Source organism: Corvus brachyrhynchos, unplaced genomic scaffold (assembly GCF_000691975.1).
Source record: "Corvus brachyrhynchos isolate BGI_N302 unplaced genomic scaffold, ASM69197v1 scaffold89, whole genome shotgun sequence".
NCBI classification, from domain to species: Eukaryota; Metazoa; Chordata; class Aves; order Passeriformes; family Corvidae; genus Corvus; species Corvus brachyrhynchos.
The window spans coordinates 3,047,775-3,065,679 of NW_008246063.1; the positions used below are offsets into that span (position 1 = coordinate 3,047,775).

At 41.9% G+C, this 17,905-nt stretch overlaps 1 protein-coding gene across 10 annotated transcripts in view; it reads left to right on the forward strand.

Moving 5' to 3' along the window:
- Positions 1-17,905, forward strand: part of PTK2 (protein tyrosine kinase 2) — a 179,152-nt gene that overhangs the window by 69,112 nt on the left and 92,135 nt on the right. For all 10 annotated transcript variants that reach the window (XR_001865994.1, XR_001865995.1, XR_001865987.1 and 7 more), the window contains 2 exons: positions 404-630; positions 12,943-13,109. Coding sequence is in view for 1 of the 10 variants with exons in the window: in XM_017746659.1 (XP_017602148.1) it covers positions 404-630; positions 12,943-13,109 (394 nt within the window). In the remaining 9 variants the exon portion in view is untranslated. The remainder of the gene's footprint in view (positions 1-403; positions 631-12,942; positions 13,110-17,905) is intronic.

Consider the following 17,905-nt stretch of genomic DNA (forward strand, 5'->3'; position numbering starts at 1 on the left):
TCAGTGCCGGAGTTTCCTTATGCCTCTTTAGAGTTGTAAGACCAGACTCGGCAGATTTTAGGGATGGAAACTCCTGTTCAAACTGAAGGCTCTTGTTTGATCTTGAACGTTTTTTTCTGGGACCCTGGGTTAAGTCATTGAGAAACAAACAGAAGAGGTTTTGCGAAAGATACCATTCTGTAAATGATGGTGTTGTTCAAGTTCAGGTCACTTGCTCCAGGAGGCTTGCAGTCTCTCTGATAATCAGCTGGGTAGGTTTTTATTCTTGTAGATATGTAATTTTTTCAGTTGCCTTCCAAAAAGGAAGTGAATCTTCATGGTTTTCCAGTACATGCCTCGTATGAAGCAGAATAAGATTCACGTATAACTACGATTAATTTCTTTCTTGTTTCCCTTTCCCTAGAATATGACAGATACCTAGCATCTAGCAAAACCATGGCAGCAGCTTACCTTGACCCAAACTTAAATCACACCCCGAGTTCAGGTGCAAAGACTCACCTCAGTACTGGGATGGAGCGTTCCCCGGGGGCCATGGAACGAGTCCTAAAGGTTTTCCACTACTTTGAAACCAGCAATGAACCGACCACGTGGGCCAGCATTATCCGGCATGGAGATGCTACAGATGTCCGAGTAAGTCTGTTTTTAGCATTCTTGTGCCATTTTTAGGTTGTTAACTTAAAAAATGGGAGGTAAAAATCTGGAGGCAAAAACACTAGAAGTTTTGTGGTTTATTTTAAAAGAATATTGACCTGTTGTATATTTTGAGTAAATTGAGAAGCTTTAAGTGGTACCAACCTGTGTGACACCTCAAGGCAGGAATGACAGCTGGGATAAAAGTGACATTAAAAAACATTTTGCATGTTTTAAAAAAATAATAAAAAATGAATGTGTTTAATTGTAAGATGTGTGTATTTACATGTTTAAAATGTTTAAATATAAATGTGTACATCACTTAGGGAAAAAAATACTGTTAGGAATATTCCCCATAGTGTGGGAAAACGGAGCTCTGAAGAGTCCCTTTTTTCCCCTCAGAAAGTCCATTTGTCCATCCTCTCCCTCCTGGTGGTCACCTGCTGCTTGTATTTTTACAATATTGTTCTTCAGTTCATCTATGGGAAAAACCCAAAGGTTGTAACTTTTTAAAGAATAAGTGTCTGTAATGTTAGAGTTCTGTGGAAGTGTTATATATGCATGAAAACACTTTGTGACCTTAGATCCTTTCGAATGCTGAGGTTTTACCTTTTCTGCATTTATTTCAATTTTTGAGGTATTGTGGTATCTAAACTGTAATGAAGCCCAGTTTAATGTGTCAAATGCTTTTGTGGTTTGCTTGTTTTTTAATTATCCTCCAAAAGCAGAATCTTGCAGGGTGGTAGGTGGTGTGTGGGGTTGTTCTCTGCTGTGAGGTTCTTGCTGTAGAGGCAGGTTCCCATCTGCTCCTTCCTTCCAACAGTGCTTCAAATGCCACTACAAAGATGTGATTCTGCTGGAGGGAGAGAGTTGTCACAGAGTTAAGGAGACTTATTTTCTCCTTTTGCCCTCTATTAAGTTTCCTTTGCGCAAAAGAAAATGAAATTTTAAAATAAAAAAGAGTTTTGAGTGTTTATCTCCCTTTCCCACTGTTTATTTCCTATCATGGCTGCTTGTGGGAAGGCCCAAGAGCATTCCTCAGTGGAGTAGGTCTTGTGATCTTGATCGCAGACCTGTGAAATCCAGGGATTTTCATTGGTGGTGATCAGAAAATCTGTTTCTTGTCAATTCAGTAAGCTCATATCTGTGGTCAGGGATAATTTGGTGAGTGGACAGATCAGAGAAACAACAACCAGAAGCATTATCATCAATCACATACATTTATTTTACGTGGAATAAGGTTTTTTGGGTGCCACTTGAAACGTTTTTGCTCCCTGGCTTAAGTACAATGGTTTGCTATCTCTAATCTGATTCATTTGTTTCATAAAGTGCATTACTTGGTACAAGAGGAGAAAAACTATCTCAGTTTGTTTTTAACCTCGCAAACCTCTCCTGTGGATAAATGTCCAGGGCTCTTAATGTGGTACTTTCAATAGAGGCTATCTTTTCAGAGAAGTATGTAAAATCCTGGAAAACAAAAGCAGAGATTAAATCTGTTTCTTTCCAGCTCAGAAATACATGTGGTTATGGACTTTAAGGATACAAAACTTACAGTTGCTGTAAGAAATTCAGTGCTGGGTTCAGTTCACAGTTATGTATCATTGTTTAAAGCAAGAATATGCCTTTTTTTATAAAAGCACGATCAAAAGAACAGGCAAGTAGCAGTTACTTGAGGCTTGCTTTAATTTTTAATTTTTACATGTACTTTTAATTGGATGGATGTTTCCAAAAGGAGTGGGATTTTTGTATTGTTCTGTCCTGATAAAGAACGTGATGGGTAGCTGTTAAGCTTCCTTCTTTTAACAAATGTCCTCCTTTTGTAATTTTGTTAAACTGGGACAGTGACTGTTGAATGTGAATGTGCAGGTAGTAAAGGTCTAGCACTGATGTATTACCATGACATTTATTTTAGAAACAGTAAATCCTTGTTGGAGTACAAGCCTACATTCCATTGGAATGACTGCTCTTCGACCAAGCTGAATAATTTAAGATGAAAATAGCCTGTAAGGTTTTTATGCCTCCTTTTGTGGAGGAGACCGTCTGCCATAGAGCTTCCAGTTCTTCTGAATTACAACCTGAGGGAGGAGTCTGGAGCTGGATTTGTTTCCAAGGAGCTCTGAAGGAATATTCAAAGGTGAATGTCTTTGAGACAGCTCTGCAATTAAAAGGAAAAGAAAAAAGGTCTTTTGGGACTACTCCATGGTCAGCACAGCTGCTGGGACGTTAGCTAGGGAACATTTCCAGTATTTGGGGTACATTCCCAGTGTTCAAAGTCACACTTTGTCTGAAATCTCCAGATGAGCCAATTAAAGGTGTTTCTGCTGCTAAAGTCAGAGGACTTTATAGAATGTACCCAGGGAAAGTAAAGTTGGAGTTTTCTTTCTAAAAAAGAAAACTAATGAAATCCAGTTTGCTTTTTGTGAATGAAAAGGATGTGTTTGACAGCAGTGAGGAAAGGGCATTTTCCTGTCAAAAAAAAAAAAGGAGGAAAAAAAAGTTACATCCTAAGAGCAGAGTAGAAACAGTGATTTAGCTGTATGCCTTCCACACAGAAGAAGGCTATAGTCATGAAGGAAACACTTTTCATTAAAACTCAGGTGGTTAAGCTCATATGAACAGAACTCAGCTTTCTCTAGGAGTTCCTTAAAAGGCTAGACTGTGATTTCCTTGCTGTTTGTCTTAGAATATCTTTCACCAAAGCAACAGTGTGGCTACATGTAGGCTTTGCTTTGAGGAGAACTTTGGGCTGTGGACTTCTGCTTGTTCTGGACACATTTAGTCCCTTAAAGACAGCTGTTTCCTCAGAGGGTTGAAGGCTGTGTTCTGCAGTGGATGCAAGAGCAGCTTCTCAATTCTGGGAAATGCTTTCTTGGATTTCAAAGAACTGGCATGCTCTCTTTACCCTCTTTTTCTTTGGTGTTATACTAAAGGCATTTCCAAAAGAAAGAAAAGGCTTTTATGAATGTGCAAACAGTGGTCTTCTTCTGTGAATGTGTATGTAGACACAGCCACGCATTTGCCAGGGGAAGAAAGGTTGTTTATCTTCATTGTTTATGTTGGTATGGCTTGTTTGGATGTGGTGTCTAGGTGCTTATGCACAAAGAGGGATTTCCAGGCTTCGGGCTTGGAGAGAATGCAGGACATGCTCTGCCCTGCTCCCAGCCTCAGGTGTGGCATGTGAGGAGGTGGGTGTTGCTGAGATGGAATTTTTTGGTCTCAAGTGCACCCTGAAAGTAAACACTGCCACCAGGTCTTGATCAGCACTTGGGAGAAAATGACCTCTGTTTTCAGATGTGGTTGAAGCAGAATTGTAACCGAATTTTTAAAAATAAAAAAAGAAGAGTGCAATGCATTTAGCAGATTGAGGGGGTAGGGAAGAGTTGGGGTTTTTAGAAAACAGGCATTAGGAAACCTTGTGTGAGTCCTTACAGGTGGCTTTTGGTGAAGTGCAGATCTTCTGTGCAGTCTCCTTTTCCACCCCAGAGGTGGCCAGCTTGTATCCATTACACCTCCTTTTTTTAAACTTCCAGCCTTTAAAGCTTGTCCTTGATTCTTCACTAGTAGTTGTGAGAAGTAAAGACATTATTTATGTGGAAATAACAACTACAAACCTCAAACCAGGTTATTGCCAGACATGCGTGGTACCTTGATTCTCAGAAAGTTGTGTTTTCTTCCAGTTTTGCTACACTGTCTAAAACCTAAGCTGGATAGAGGTAGCATTAAAACTTTTAACCTGTCAGCTTTGTCCTTAGTTTTGTAGTTGGGAGAGAAGCATGGTTAGAGCTCTTGAACAAATAAAGATAGTGTTCAGGGTTCTCTGTTCATAATTCAAATGTCTTTTTCTTCCTTTTCTGTGCAGTACCACCTTGAAATGTCAGCTTCCTTAATATTGACAGAATAAGAACTCAAAAAGCTGAATTAAAAAAGAACATCCTTAGCTAAGGGGAAGGATATATCTAGCCTTAAAAAAATTGAATGCAAGGAGCATGCTTTGGCTATGTCCCATCCATCTAGAAAAAGACCAAAGCAAATTCATCAGCTTCCCTACCCACCTGCAAAATCTTACTTCTCACAGGTAGAAGGCATGGATGCTTGTTGGAAGTTTGTGTATTCCAGTCTGTTCCCCAAGCTGAGCTTTTTAGGGGAAGGGCTGAAGCACATTCAGCTGGGTCTTCACTAAAGCAGTTTATTCAGCTGTGTTACTGTGTTCGTATGTGTTGCGTCTTTTTTCCTGTTTGCCTCTCCCATTCAGTGCATGCTGTACTTTCATCTATTGGCGCAGGAGAGCAGGGTATTTGATTGGAGATCCAGTTTGTGGTGGAGGATTGGAAAGATCCTGTAGTGCAAAGGTCTGTGGTTCAAATGCTATCCTAGTTAAAATGCGTGTTTGATCTGGCAGCTGTGCCAGCTTCCTTCTTGCTGTTTGTTTTCTCATGCTACCACCGTAGTTGTGCTGGCATAGGTGGCGTGGCTGTTTTGGCAAACTCAGTCCAAGTTAAAATGAATTATTGTTTTGCTGATGTCTTAAATCCAGATCAGTTCTGTAATCTTGTTAGCTGCATTGTCTTGCAGACTAACACAGCTGAGAAGGCTGGGGGGGGAGGAAATGCCTGCTTATGCTGGCACAGTGCTGCTACTGCTCCTACTGCAGCACGAGTGAATAGAGTATTAAAGCCTTATTGATGAACATCCCTTCTCATCCACAGCATCATTCCTGGTTTCCAGCATTTCCCAAGAAGGATATTGTCTGTTCGGGAAAAGGGCAAGAGGCTTGTCAGCCCATCCTCAGTTCCAGATGTGATTCCACTCGTTCACCTTCATCTCTGTCCTCCAAGTCTCTCCTCTCCCCCTTTTTCAAACCCATGTTATTTAGAGCCAATATCTGGACAAAAGGTGCCAGACATCTACTGTGGCTAGTCTGGAGCAGAGCTGGGCAACACAATACTGATTCTGACTGACTGACAGGTAGCCAGAGGTTGAACTCACTGCTACCCAACTGTGGAATGGCCAGATGTGCTTATTGCTTCTCAGTTCCTCCCAAGCCAGAAGCTTGAAGAGGTGTAGGAGAATGGGCATGGGGTAGAGCTGCTCTGGTATATCTACTCCAATCTGTAAAGGAGATGCAAAAGTATTAATTGGATAAGTTTTTATCTACTGGGTTTCTCTTTTAAAATGGATTCTTGTTAGATTTAGTAACAGGGGTAGCAAGTTGGTCACACAAAGTTCTGTGGAGAGAGGCTGTGAGCACTGGCAGGAGTCAAAGCTGGGTTGGTATTTTTGGTGAAGTCAGCTCTTTACAGCACCTGTTGTGTATTCAAATCTCATTTCTACATGTGTACAGTGATACACGTGCTTTGAGGCAGTAGAACTATCTGATGTATGGAAGCAGACTGGAGTGCAGCGATTCAAACATCAAATAGATGTGTGCAAAAATGTATAAAATCATTCCTGGTGTAGTATAAGAGCTAGAAAATTGGTACTATTTACCTTTTTTTCCTTCCTTTTCTCCGCTGTGTGCGTGCATGAATTGTACCAGGTAACAAGGTGTGGTTGTATTGTTATTTTGTAGGTGCCTCCCTTCTGAGAACCTGAAAAAGGTAACAATAATTCAAAATGATGGATCTTGAAATGTAAACAAAAGGTATATGGTACCATGATAATCAGTATATTACAAGACAAAAGTACCCTTGGGCTTTAGAATGCCTCTTTTACTTGTGCAAAATACTCATGATACCCTTAGATGAGACACACATGCAAAATAACATTTTAAAGCCAATCTAAATAGCCCTTCGGCATTTTTCTGAAGAAATCTGTATCTGTAGATGGCTTCAAGTCAACGTCCTGCATCAATGTTTAAGTGTACAAAAACTGGATCCAAGGGGGCTCTTAGACTTTGCAAGTTCATCTGAGGATAGGGAGTAGTGAAATAATAGAATCACAGAAAAATCTGGGTTAGAAGGGACATTTAGAGGTTATCTATTCCAGCCCTGCTGCAACATTCTCAACTAGATTGGGTTGCTCAGAGCCCAGTCTAACCTGGCCTTGAGTGTTTCCAGGGATGGGGCATGCACCACCTCTCTGGGCAACCTGGTTCAGTGTTTTACCATCCTCATTGTAAAAAAACTTCTTCATAATATCTCGTCTAAACCTACTCTCTTTGAATTCAAAGCCATTTGCCTGTATCCTATCACTTCATACCCTTGCAAAAAGTCACTTTCCAGCTTTCTTGGAGCACTGGAAAGGGCTTCAAGTTCTCCCTGGAGCTTATCTTCTCCAGGCTTAGCAGCCCCAACTCTCTCAGCCTGGCTCCATGGGAGAAGTGCTCCATCCCTCTTACCATCCTGGTGGCCTCATCTGGATTTGCTCCAACAGCTCCATGTCCTTCCTGTGCTGGGCCGCCAGAGTTGGGTGCAGCTCTGCTGGTGGGGTCTCACCAGAGGGAGCAGAGGGGCAGAATCCCCTCCCTTGCCCTGCTGCCCACGCCACTTTGGATGTTAAGCTTCTGGAAAACTAAATTTATGGTCAGCTTTTAAAACAGCATTGCATTTATTTGGGAAGTGTGCAGTAGGATCAGAAAAGTGCTGATTAATCCAAGAAGACTAGAAAGCAGGGCTGTACCAGCTCTGCTCTGTCAGCACTGTCACCGTGTGCTTGGAAGGTTCCTTGTGGAATTCTGTGTGGGTGTGGAGGGGTATTTGATATGACAGATACGACTGTGGCTTGAATATGAAAAGCTCTGAGGCACTTGGGTGGATGTGTCGCTTGAGCTGAGGTGTCTCTGTGCTGGAATGGCGACAGGATCCTGGCCACCAGGACAGCCTGTGTTCAGGCTGTGGTTTTGATATTAACTTGTTGGGCTTCAGGGGCAGAGTTCTTGTGCAGCCGCATCAGTTTCCCAATCTTGTTTATCATGTGATACACAAATGTGTTTGCTGGATAAGCACAGTAATGAGAGAAAGAGGAATGTGGGCTTTTTGCTTTGACTGTCAGACACAGTGTTATCAGAGGACAGCCCAGAATTTGGTGTTGTGAGCATGTTCTAGAGTTCTTCTTTATGGAAATTATAAATTAATTTTCATCAGACTGTTGCCATTTACTTTTGTTCAGCCCCCCATATAAATCTGTCATCAGGACTTAAAATACTTGATATATTAAATATTGTGTTTGACATACTTGAAGTGCTGCACAAACATTAGCACGCTGTGCCTATGTCAGAGTTGCTACTTAAAGACTTTTTCTGGTGCAAGAAACTTTCTCCTTCCTACTAAATAAGGAAATTAGGTTTGTAGTCACACTGGGAGTATATTATTCTGTCTTCAGTTTATTCATAGTAGCACATCAGTCCTGTTAATTTACAAGCAAGCAATTCATTTTGACTCATTTACAGAAGCCTGAAGTATTATTGATAAATACTGGGAGAGCCAAGGGTACTGTGTGCCTTTCAGCCTTTCTTTGGTCTGTCTTGATTTTTCAACGTTCTCCTTGATGTACTGTACTGTAAATTCTATTTTTGGGCACATCCTCCTAATTAAGGGCAAATATTAATCTATTTTTTAAATTAGCTGTGATGTGTATCTGTGGGTCCTTTAGACAAATGAGTAGAAGTGACTGCAATCCAGTTTTCTACCTATAGAAAAAGCTTTTTCTTCTTCTCTCTGGGGTAAAGGGAAGGAAAGGTCAGCTATCCCTTGCCTTTTGATAGGAAATTCCTCTGAAGGCTTCCCACTCTCTCTTGCTCAGCTGTACTAGTCTATTTTATGTTCAGGATGTAAATGTCAGCTTCAGAAACCTAATTAAAATCAGTGTGATTACGGTAAACCGCAGTCAAGTGGCACATGATTGTGTGACTGCCTTGCAGTTGTGGGGAGCTGCCAACAGACACATGAAAACTCTTCATGGGAATTTATATTCATGTAGGGATCCCCTGTACCCAAAGTGAAATCTCATTCTGGATTAGGTTTCTGCTGGAGTCAAGCTCTCCAACAAGTACTTCTAGCTGTGATTGAGGTCAGAAGTTTGTAGTCCATGTTCAAACTGCTGGTCCTTACCTGTTTTTTTCCCCTCAGTAATCCGTCTGAGGAGCTTCCTGAGCTGCAAGGCTGGTTGCAGTAGAGTCTGGAGAGATTTCAGATTTCTTTGGACGTGTTTCCAGTTAAAAGATTGTGGTGACATGTCTCAGCAGGATGCTGTAGCTGCTACTGTGCAGTGGTTAAGCAGTTAAATTGTTAGTCTGGAAACTTCTGATTAAGCATTCTCATCACTGCCACAGAGCACATCGGGCTGCTTTGGCAGGGCTCCTCACAGAGCCGCCGTGGAAGGCACAGAGGCTGTCACCCATCCTGGAGTGATGGCAGTGGCTTTGTTGGACACTTCAGGTGTCTCCACTGGGTCTGTGGAGGTTGCCCAGGACCTGAGGAGATGCAACATGTTATTTACTACTTAAGGGAGTTAAATGCACTGGCCTGATGCTGGCTGCAGCGCCAGTGCAAGTCTTGGGGATTAATCTTGGACTGTTTGGAAAGAGCAGTGAGGACTGTGCGAGTCCCTGGGGCTGGATGAGCTGCCCTGTTCTGCTGCTGGGTTCTCCTGATGGGATGTGTGGCTCTAAATGTTTGAAAATTCAAATTCTCTGGTTTATTAATAAAAAAAGGTATATAAGCAAATAGATGTTTTACTAGAGAGGTCTCCCTTGCAAACCAGCCATTTTGAGCGTCTTAATCACCATGTTTCCTAATTTCTCCGGTTTTTGATTCTGACTGGGGGTTGATAGCACCTGGAATGAGCTCTGCAGCTTTCCTGAACAAGAGAGAAGAGAAGCACTTAATGTGTTTGTTTCACATAAAGCATCACTTCTTCCCTCCTGACAGTACATGGCTTTTTAGAATATATTTTCCAACACCTGCACTTGACCTCCTTTGCACCCATTCTGCTGTCTCCTTAGTGTTTTTGCTGACTTTTTCTTGAGTTGCAATACGTACTAATTGTTGCTAATTATTTTCTTGGGGTGACAGCAGCTACCTCGCCACATACCCTTCTTATGTAATTCAGAAGATATGTCTATTTTTATTTTTTATTTTTGATTCTGTGATAGGTTGAGACTCAATTGATGATACAAAAAGGACAGAAGCTTAAAATCTCTCTCGATTTTGGCAGGAATTAGGACACCTGACTTCTTCAGTCGTTTTGAAATCCCAGCCTGAAGACTAGAGAGGGTCTGAGGTGCCCATCTTGATTCTTTCCTGAGTAAACACTAATGGTTTCAGCTGAGCCTTAGGCATCAGTAGTCTTAGTGGTTCATGGTCATAGATAATTTTACCATAATTTTTTCCTTTCCAAAGCCATTTCTTATCACAGCAGGCGTAACTATCATCTAAGAACATGTACCATTTTCATTATCAACTGACAGTGTCAGAGATGGGGGGAGGGATGGATTTCCAAAATGTAATGCTGTATGTTACACGCTCTGTGCAGGGTGCAGGAAGATATTAAAATGAATGAGTCTCTTCTGTTTGCATGTAGAAGAGCTGGCACCGTTCCCTTTGGATGAGAGCTGTCCTGCCAAAATGTTAGGCTTTACTAACTAAGCAGAGATTGTCCTTTGGGTGAAGAAGAGGTTAAATATGCCTCTGTTGCTTCTGAGAGTACTTGGTGGTGGTAAGTGTTTCCAGGGATACAGGCAACTGTTCTCCTTTGTAGTTTGTGATACAAAGAGCCTCAAATGCAGGCAAGAAACAAACTTAAACAATTTACATTTAATTCAGATTTAAAACCGTTCACTGATCTGATAATAGACCTTTGGAATTGCTGGGGAAGGTTGCAGAAAGTGAACTGCTTTAAGAGGAGACAGGATGAGTAATTGGAAGAGTTTCATTGTAGGCTGATGAATGACAGAAACAATGCTTGGCTTGGGAAATCCAGTGGGATAAAAATAGTCTGAGGTTAGGAGAGCACTTGGGGGAAGTGTTCTGTGTGCTTGCCTGGTGTTGCCTCATCCCCTGGCACCCATCTGTGGCCACTCCGGTTCCTCCTGGAGTTGTTTTACTGAGGTGCCTGCAGGGAGTTCTTGTTTGCATCAGACCTTTGTTCTGGCAGCTTGGGCACCTTCTGGCTGTCGGGACAGGCTGTGGCTGGTGAGTCTGTGGTGCTGCCAGCTGCTTGAAAGCTTGGGTTTGCCAGAGTGTTGTGAAGTTCCCCTCCCACACAATACCATTCTCTGCAAGCCTCCTGCTTGTTTTGCTGCTGCTGTTCATCTTCCTTCAGGTCTGGCCTCGCCATCCACTTAGCACTGGATGTCCAGCTCCAGGGCATGGGAGACAAGGGAAATTGGGGGCTGTGGGTTCTGAAGCAAACTGATGCTTCTGAGGATGCTCACACTGCTGCTCTCGGACACAGGGTCCTGTTGGGCTTGATGGAACCTCTTCTAACTCAGTCCCCATGAACTTACTAAACATGGCTTGTGTTTCCTTCCTGTAGGCTTGAAAGAATTGTGTTTTACATTTCTCTGTGCACTGCGTTGCTTCTGAAAGATTATTTAAAGGTTGCAGTTTGAGGGGATGTGTGAGCTGATTTAACAGCTTGATATCACCTCACCAACAGCATGATTCCACTCCTACATGTGTCATCTTCCCCCTCTATTCAGATTTAGTGCTTCCTTAATTCTCTTTTTGCAGTTAGTTTTTTGCTTGCTTAATTTGTAGAATCAGGATTTTAAACAATTTCTTTGGGGTATAAAACAAATTTTGGGAAGCAATCAGAGTCATTTAGGTTGGGAAAGACTGCTTAGGTCATCAGATCCAGCTATGAACCCAGCATCACAACCAAGTTCACCACTGAACAATGTCCTCAAGTGCCGCATCCTCATGTTTTTTGCACTTCAAGAGTTGGTGACTCCACCACTTCCTCAGGCCAGCCAGTTCCAAAGCTTTTACCCTTTCAGTGAAGAAATTGTTCCTAATACCCAATCTAAATCTCCCTTGGCGCAGCTTGAGGCCATTTCCTCTCATCCTGTCCCTTGTTACCTGGGAGAAGAGTCTGACCCCACCTGGCTACACCCTCCTGTCAGGGAGTTGTAGACAGCAGTAATGACCACCCCCCACATCCCCCCCCAGGCCTTCTTTTCTCCAGGCTGAGCCCCCCTCAGCTGCTCCTCACCAGACCTGTGCCCCAGACCCACAGTGTCATCCTATAGAAAACCTTCTCTCTAACTCACTGCAGAAGGCTCCTCTGGCTCCTGTAGAACTTCCACTGGTTATGTGGTGACGTTTATCTGGAATCCTGAGCAAGAACCAGCAACTTGTGCATCTCTGCGTGCATCTGTGTGTGTACTTATATGAGTGTTTTCAGTAGGAAATTTTCAGACCATTACAGGCGCAGAAGCAAAGGCCTGTGAATTCCTGAAAGAAGTGTCTGGGAGCAGCGATAGCCCCTGCTCCTGCTGAGCTCTGAGCTCCCGCCGGCGGGATCTGTCGTCTTGCAGGGAGACACGGCTTCCCTTTGACGGGGTTGTGAGGCAGCAGCTCGGAGCTCCTGCTGGCTCCCTAATCGGGATAAGAGCAGGACAGCCTGGCACGCTGCACCTGAAAGGTTGCTCATCCCTGCTCCACTAACACATTCGATTTTTAGTTACTGCATGTCAGACCTTTCTGATGTCTGACACGGCAATCTGCTACGGATTTATGTAAAAGGTTCCTTTCTTGGGCAAGAGATCCTCAAGCTCTGAAATTTACCTCAGGGCAAACAACCTTTGTTGTGTTTGAGAATGTTCCCAAATAATTGTCTCTTGCCTAGTTTCCTATAAAAGAAGGGATCTGTGCTGCATTTCAAATGAGTTCGGGAAGGAGGGGAAAGGAAACCAAGGGGCTGTGGTGTCACCTGTGAAATCCTGGCTGTTGGGGCACTAAAGAGGATGAAAGTCCCAAGATGATTTTCTGGTTCTTGATGGAGAGCAACTTCTAAAGGCTGCTGGTGGGTTTTCTTGAGCTAATAAATCTTGCTTTCATCCACAAACCTGCTTTTAATATTTTGGCTTTTATGTTATTCTGTTTTACATAGAGGAGATGCTGGCCTAAATCTGATAAACACATGGAACATATTTACTGATGTTTTCTGAAGCCGTGCTAGGAAGATTTCAGCCATTGTAACTAGAGGTGTGAAAGAGTAGCTGACAAATATGTTTAGTATTCTTAATAAAGTTTCTATCTATGTGCTGCTTAGTATTTTGTGTAGGGTATTACATGGTAATAATTAAAATTTAAAAATTCATATATATATTGTATTTTACAGCTTGTGAGGAGTGTGTGTTTTCTCTTTTAGGGCATAATTCAGAAGATTGTGGACAGTCAAAAAGTGAAAAATGTGGCCTGCTATGGGTTACGGCTCAGTCACCTGCAGTCTGAGGAAGTTCACTGGCTACACCTGGACATGGGGGTGTCCAATGTGAGAGAGAAATTTGAATTAGCCCACCCTCCAGAAGAATGGAAGTAAGAGTATAAATCTGTTCAATGTCAGTCATAAAAGTCTTTTTGCTTTGTTGTAAAAAATATTCTGTAATTTGTTTTACTAAGAAAGATCCTTTTGTAGTGGAATAGAGGTGATGGAATGGGGGAAAACAAACCCACCAAACTTTTCACTAGGAGCTGTGAGCAATGTTTTGTTTGCTTTCAGAGGTTTTTGTTGTTGTAAGGGGTTTCCTGCAAACTGAGGAGAAACCTGGGATTTAGAGGAAGCATAAAATAGGAACAGAAATATCCTAGTCATTTGTGCTGAAATCTGCAAGTTTTTCTAGTTGTGGTATAAGCACACAGCTGCAATTTTAAAAGGATAAATCTTGTTATTTAAATAAAGCCAAAAGGATATTGTTAAGTACTGGTTGTACTTATCTATAGACTGAGTAGGAGAAATGTGATTTGAAATGAGTGAAATGCAGTCAAAAATAATTTTATCCCTCTGCTGTTGAAAAACTTTTCGGTTGTTAAACTAACTTACATTGTGGCCCAGAGCAGTAAGTGACCTCTGCCTTCCTTCTGACTGTGATCTTCTCAAGTTATACCAGGAGCAATGAACAGTAGAAAGATAACTGCAGAATTTTGGGGGTTTTTTCATAGCCTGGGCACATTTGCTGAGGTTTTTCATGATACTGGTTAGTTGGTTAAAAGAAGTCTCATGACCTAAGTTTCTTCAGCTTTTTAGGAGGGTAAGCTGGTGGTACACGCTCAGGAGAGGAAGGGAGGAAACTGTCCACTTTCCTGGTAGAAGGACAAGAGGAAACTAAAATTTATTTGCAGAAACACACAGTAGTCTACTAGAGAAAATGGGGAGCTCACAGTTGTAAAATACCAATAAACCAAATAGAGATTAAACCAAAGAATAGATTACTGTGGTTGCTAGTTCATTGCAGGGGTGTTGTGCATCTATTTCAGTGGTTTATGTTCATAACCACAATTTGTGCACAAGTTGCTGGCTATTTTAAAGGCTGCACATACCTTCTGCAAAATTACTGTAAATATTCTATACTTAATTTCTCATAAATGGAGTTACTATATTTTAGCAGATTTCACAGTTGGCACGCTTCAGTTTATAAATTCTCTTTAGGATCCCAATTTTAACAAATTCCACAAATTCAAAGAAATGAGGAATGTTTAAAACCTGGGCTTCAAGAATGTTGCATATTCTCTTCTATGCATTGTTTCTGTGATCTACATGGATATTTTCCCTCACAATAAGTTTTTCATTGATAATACTGTGAAATCACAGCTTAGAAAGGAGGAGATTCCTGAATCTTTCCCTTGCTAGTGGTGCTATCACATGGTAGATGAGATGTGAATAGTTAATGGTGTGGAAATTTGTTACTTAGTGTACCAGTCTCAGTTCCATTTTTATTAGGCAGTATAACTTGCATGGTACACATTGCAGAACACACTTAATCGGTTTTAAAAACAAAGTCAGATATTGTTTTGAAGCTTGTGGAAAGGAATTGTGTAAAATGCTCATGAAAGAGCTATGATAAGATGTAAATTATTCAATACCTTTCCAAGTGTCATTTAATGTGTTATCGAATACATGCTGCCTGACATACCTTTTAAACCCTGAGAGATTTGCTGTGCATAATCAAAATGCTGCTGTCATATTTGTAATGCCATAACACAAAGTGTCTAAGATCATATGACAGTACTTGTAGAAATATTTAGATTACTGAAGGGGAAGTAGTCTTGGAATGGTTCTTAAATTAAAAGCTTCCTATAGTGTTAGTAAACCACTAAATTCCTCACATGCAGTTATTTTATTTTTATCATCTGAGTTAAAGGGTTGTGTATTCACAGTGTTCAAAAATTAGATCTTGGAATTCTCCTGGACTAATCCAGTTACATGAATTGTCAGTAGGTTGCACACAAAAGTTACCAGAATAAAATCTATCACTCACCTGGGTGAGCCAGAGTTAGCAGGATCTGGGGCTCTTAAATCATAGGTAACGCCAACCCTCATCATTTTGTGTAATACTGGGCCTTGAACAGCAGTCACAGCTGCTGTCCTTTATGTTTCCAAAACTGCTGTGTGCCAGAGCGCTGTTCCTTTTGCTGGTCTTTTGTGTCACACAAAAGAAATACCAAGAGGTTCCCATAACAAGTTGTGTGTGTTGGAACACCCTGTTCCCCACAGGGCAGACACCTTCTAGCTCTAGTTCAGGTTTGTAAAGCAGGTCCCTGTAACCAGATGACATCCCAGCTGTGGCTCTGACAGGCAGGAGACACCCTATGCTCAGCAGTCCTGGACTGTGAGTTTTGGTAGCTGGGATACAAAAGCCCTGGCAGAGAGGTCAGATCACCTGTGGGATGGTTTAATGAGTTGACCAAGTTGATCTAACAGATCTGTCCCTCTCCTCGCTGCACTGTCTTCTCTCTTCTATGACTTCCAGTTATCCAGTCCTTTTCCTTTCCTTCTGTGAGCCTTAATACTTCTCTAATCCTTCAAAGAGCTGATTGAGTTCATTAAACTCACACAAGGCTTCTCCTTTGTCCACCGTTTTTGTTCTCATTTTCTATTCTGATTCCTTTCCTGTTGATGTGAACTGAATCAGAACCTGCTGGAGGCAAGGTTGGCATTGGCAAGATGATTTCTTTCAGGGGCACAAATTCTTAAGAGTTGGATCATCCTTTTGTTTTTGGCTCCACCAGCTGCCCTGGTAATGCTTGTTGCTGACAGGGAAGCTCCCAGAACTGCCTGGTGGTGTTCACTCTGCTGTGGAGGGTTCACTTCACTGTACAACTTGTGAACTCAATTGATGCCCACCTTTGTGAGGTGTGGCAGAGTGTTTCTGAACTCCAGTACAGGGGCAGAGCAGTAAGAAGAATGGTGATCTTCTGGATATAACTTATCAAACATTAGGGGAGTGATCATCAGGTGAGATACTTGCTCTGAAAGCAGACCTGGTTTGTGAGAAAGGGACATGTCATCCTTGTCAGTTGGCTGCATTTCAAAGACAGTGAATTTAGGGGATATTGAATCGAGCCCATCCTTGAGTTGGCCTTTGGAAGTCGGCTTCTTCATTCCCACAGGCCCAGGCAGAGATTAGGTTATAAATAGGTAATGAAGGTCACTCACTGTGACTGTCCCAGCTGAGCTGCTTTGCCTTACCTGATTTTCTCATGAGATCCTGTTGCAAAAGCCAGCACTTTCATGGCTGATCAGTTAAGAAGACATGTCCCTGTAAAGGAGAGAGATTGATTTTCATATGTTTGGTTTTTTTGGTTTTTTTTTAATCCCAGAGAGTAATGGTGTTCTGCATCCTACAATCACAGAATCATTTGGGCTGGAAGAGACCTCTAAGGTCATCAAGCCCTGTGGTTAACCCAACTCTGCCAAGGCCACTACTAAACCATGTCCCCAAGTGCCACATCTACATGTCCTTTAAATCCCTCCAGGGATGTGATGCCACCACTTCCCTGAGCAGCCTGTTCCAATCTTTGACAGCCCATTAAGAGATTTTTTCTAATATCAAATATCCAATTTTCTGATCTGTAATCCAGTATAAACTTCTCCTGGTGCAACTTGAGATGGTTTCCTCTTGTCCTGTCTCTTGTCACTTAGGAGAAGAGCCTGACCCCTACCTGGCTACACTCTCCTGTCAGGGAGTTGTAGAGAGTGATACGGTCTTCCTGAGCCTCCTTTTCTCCCTCAGCTGCTCCTCATTAGATTTGTGCTCCTGGGGAGATTTTGGTTGGATATTAGGAAAAAATTATTCATGGAAAGTATTGTCAAACACTGGAACAGGCTTCCCAGGGAAGCAGTGGAGTAACCATCCTCGAAAGTGTTCAAAACAAGTGTGAATATGGCACTTGAGGACACTTGTTTAGTGGTGAACATGGTAGTGGTGCTGGGTTGATGGTTGGACTTGAAGATCTTAAAGGTCTTTTCCAACCTTAAGGGTTCTGTTGTTCTAAAATGCACTGGATTATAAAGCCCCCGAAAAGGCAGGAAGTCTTTTACACAGACTTGTTTTTTTTCCATGCCAGTCTCTGCAGTTGTGTTCAGCAGTAGATTTTAGTGGATATGGCAGAATAAAAACCAAGAGAGGCTCTGCTTTTCTGCAGTTGGATAGTGTGCTCATGCTGCCTTCTCTCCCTGACACATAAATACCTGGAGGTACAATTTGGCTGATACCTAAATTTTAGTAAATAACTAGTTATCTGCTGGGGATCATGAAATATAAAGGCCGATCATCAATAGAAGGTGATTTCTGTGCTTCTTCACAAATGAGAGTTTGTCTTAATTGTGACTTTGAGTCTTTTTTTATCTGTGTCTGTTTTATTGTGTCAGAGAATGGTTTGGTTTGAAAAGGACCTTTAAGGATCACCTAGTCCAACTCCCTGCCATGGGCAGGGACACCTTCCACTATCCCAGGTTGCTCCAGGCCCCATCCAACTTGGCCTTGAACACTTAAAAGGGATGGGGCAGCCACAGCTCCTCTGTGCCAGGGTCTCACCACACTCAGAATAAACTTTTTTTCCTTACGTGCAGTGTAAATCTACTCTCTATCAGGTGTTCTCAGCCTCGCCTGCATTTCACTCTTTAATTTAAGAACATGTTTTCTGTGCACAGGAATTATGAAATATATTGCCATACTACAACAAGACCATTCTAGTATTCTTTGTTTATATACGGGGTGTGTGTGTGTATTTACAGTTTCCAAACTTTAATGGCTTCTAACAGGACAATGTATTTTCAATTATTTCAAAGCAAATAATATTTTATATTTTTTATTAGATATTGCAACATCTGC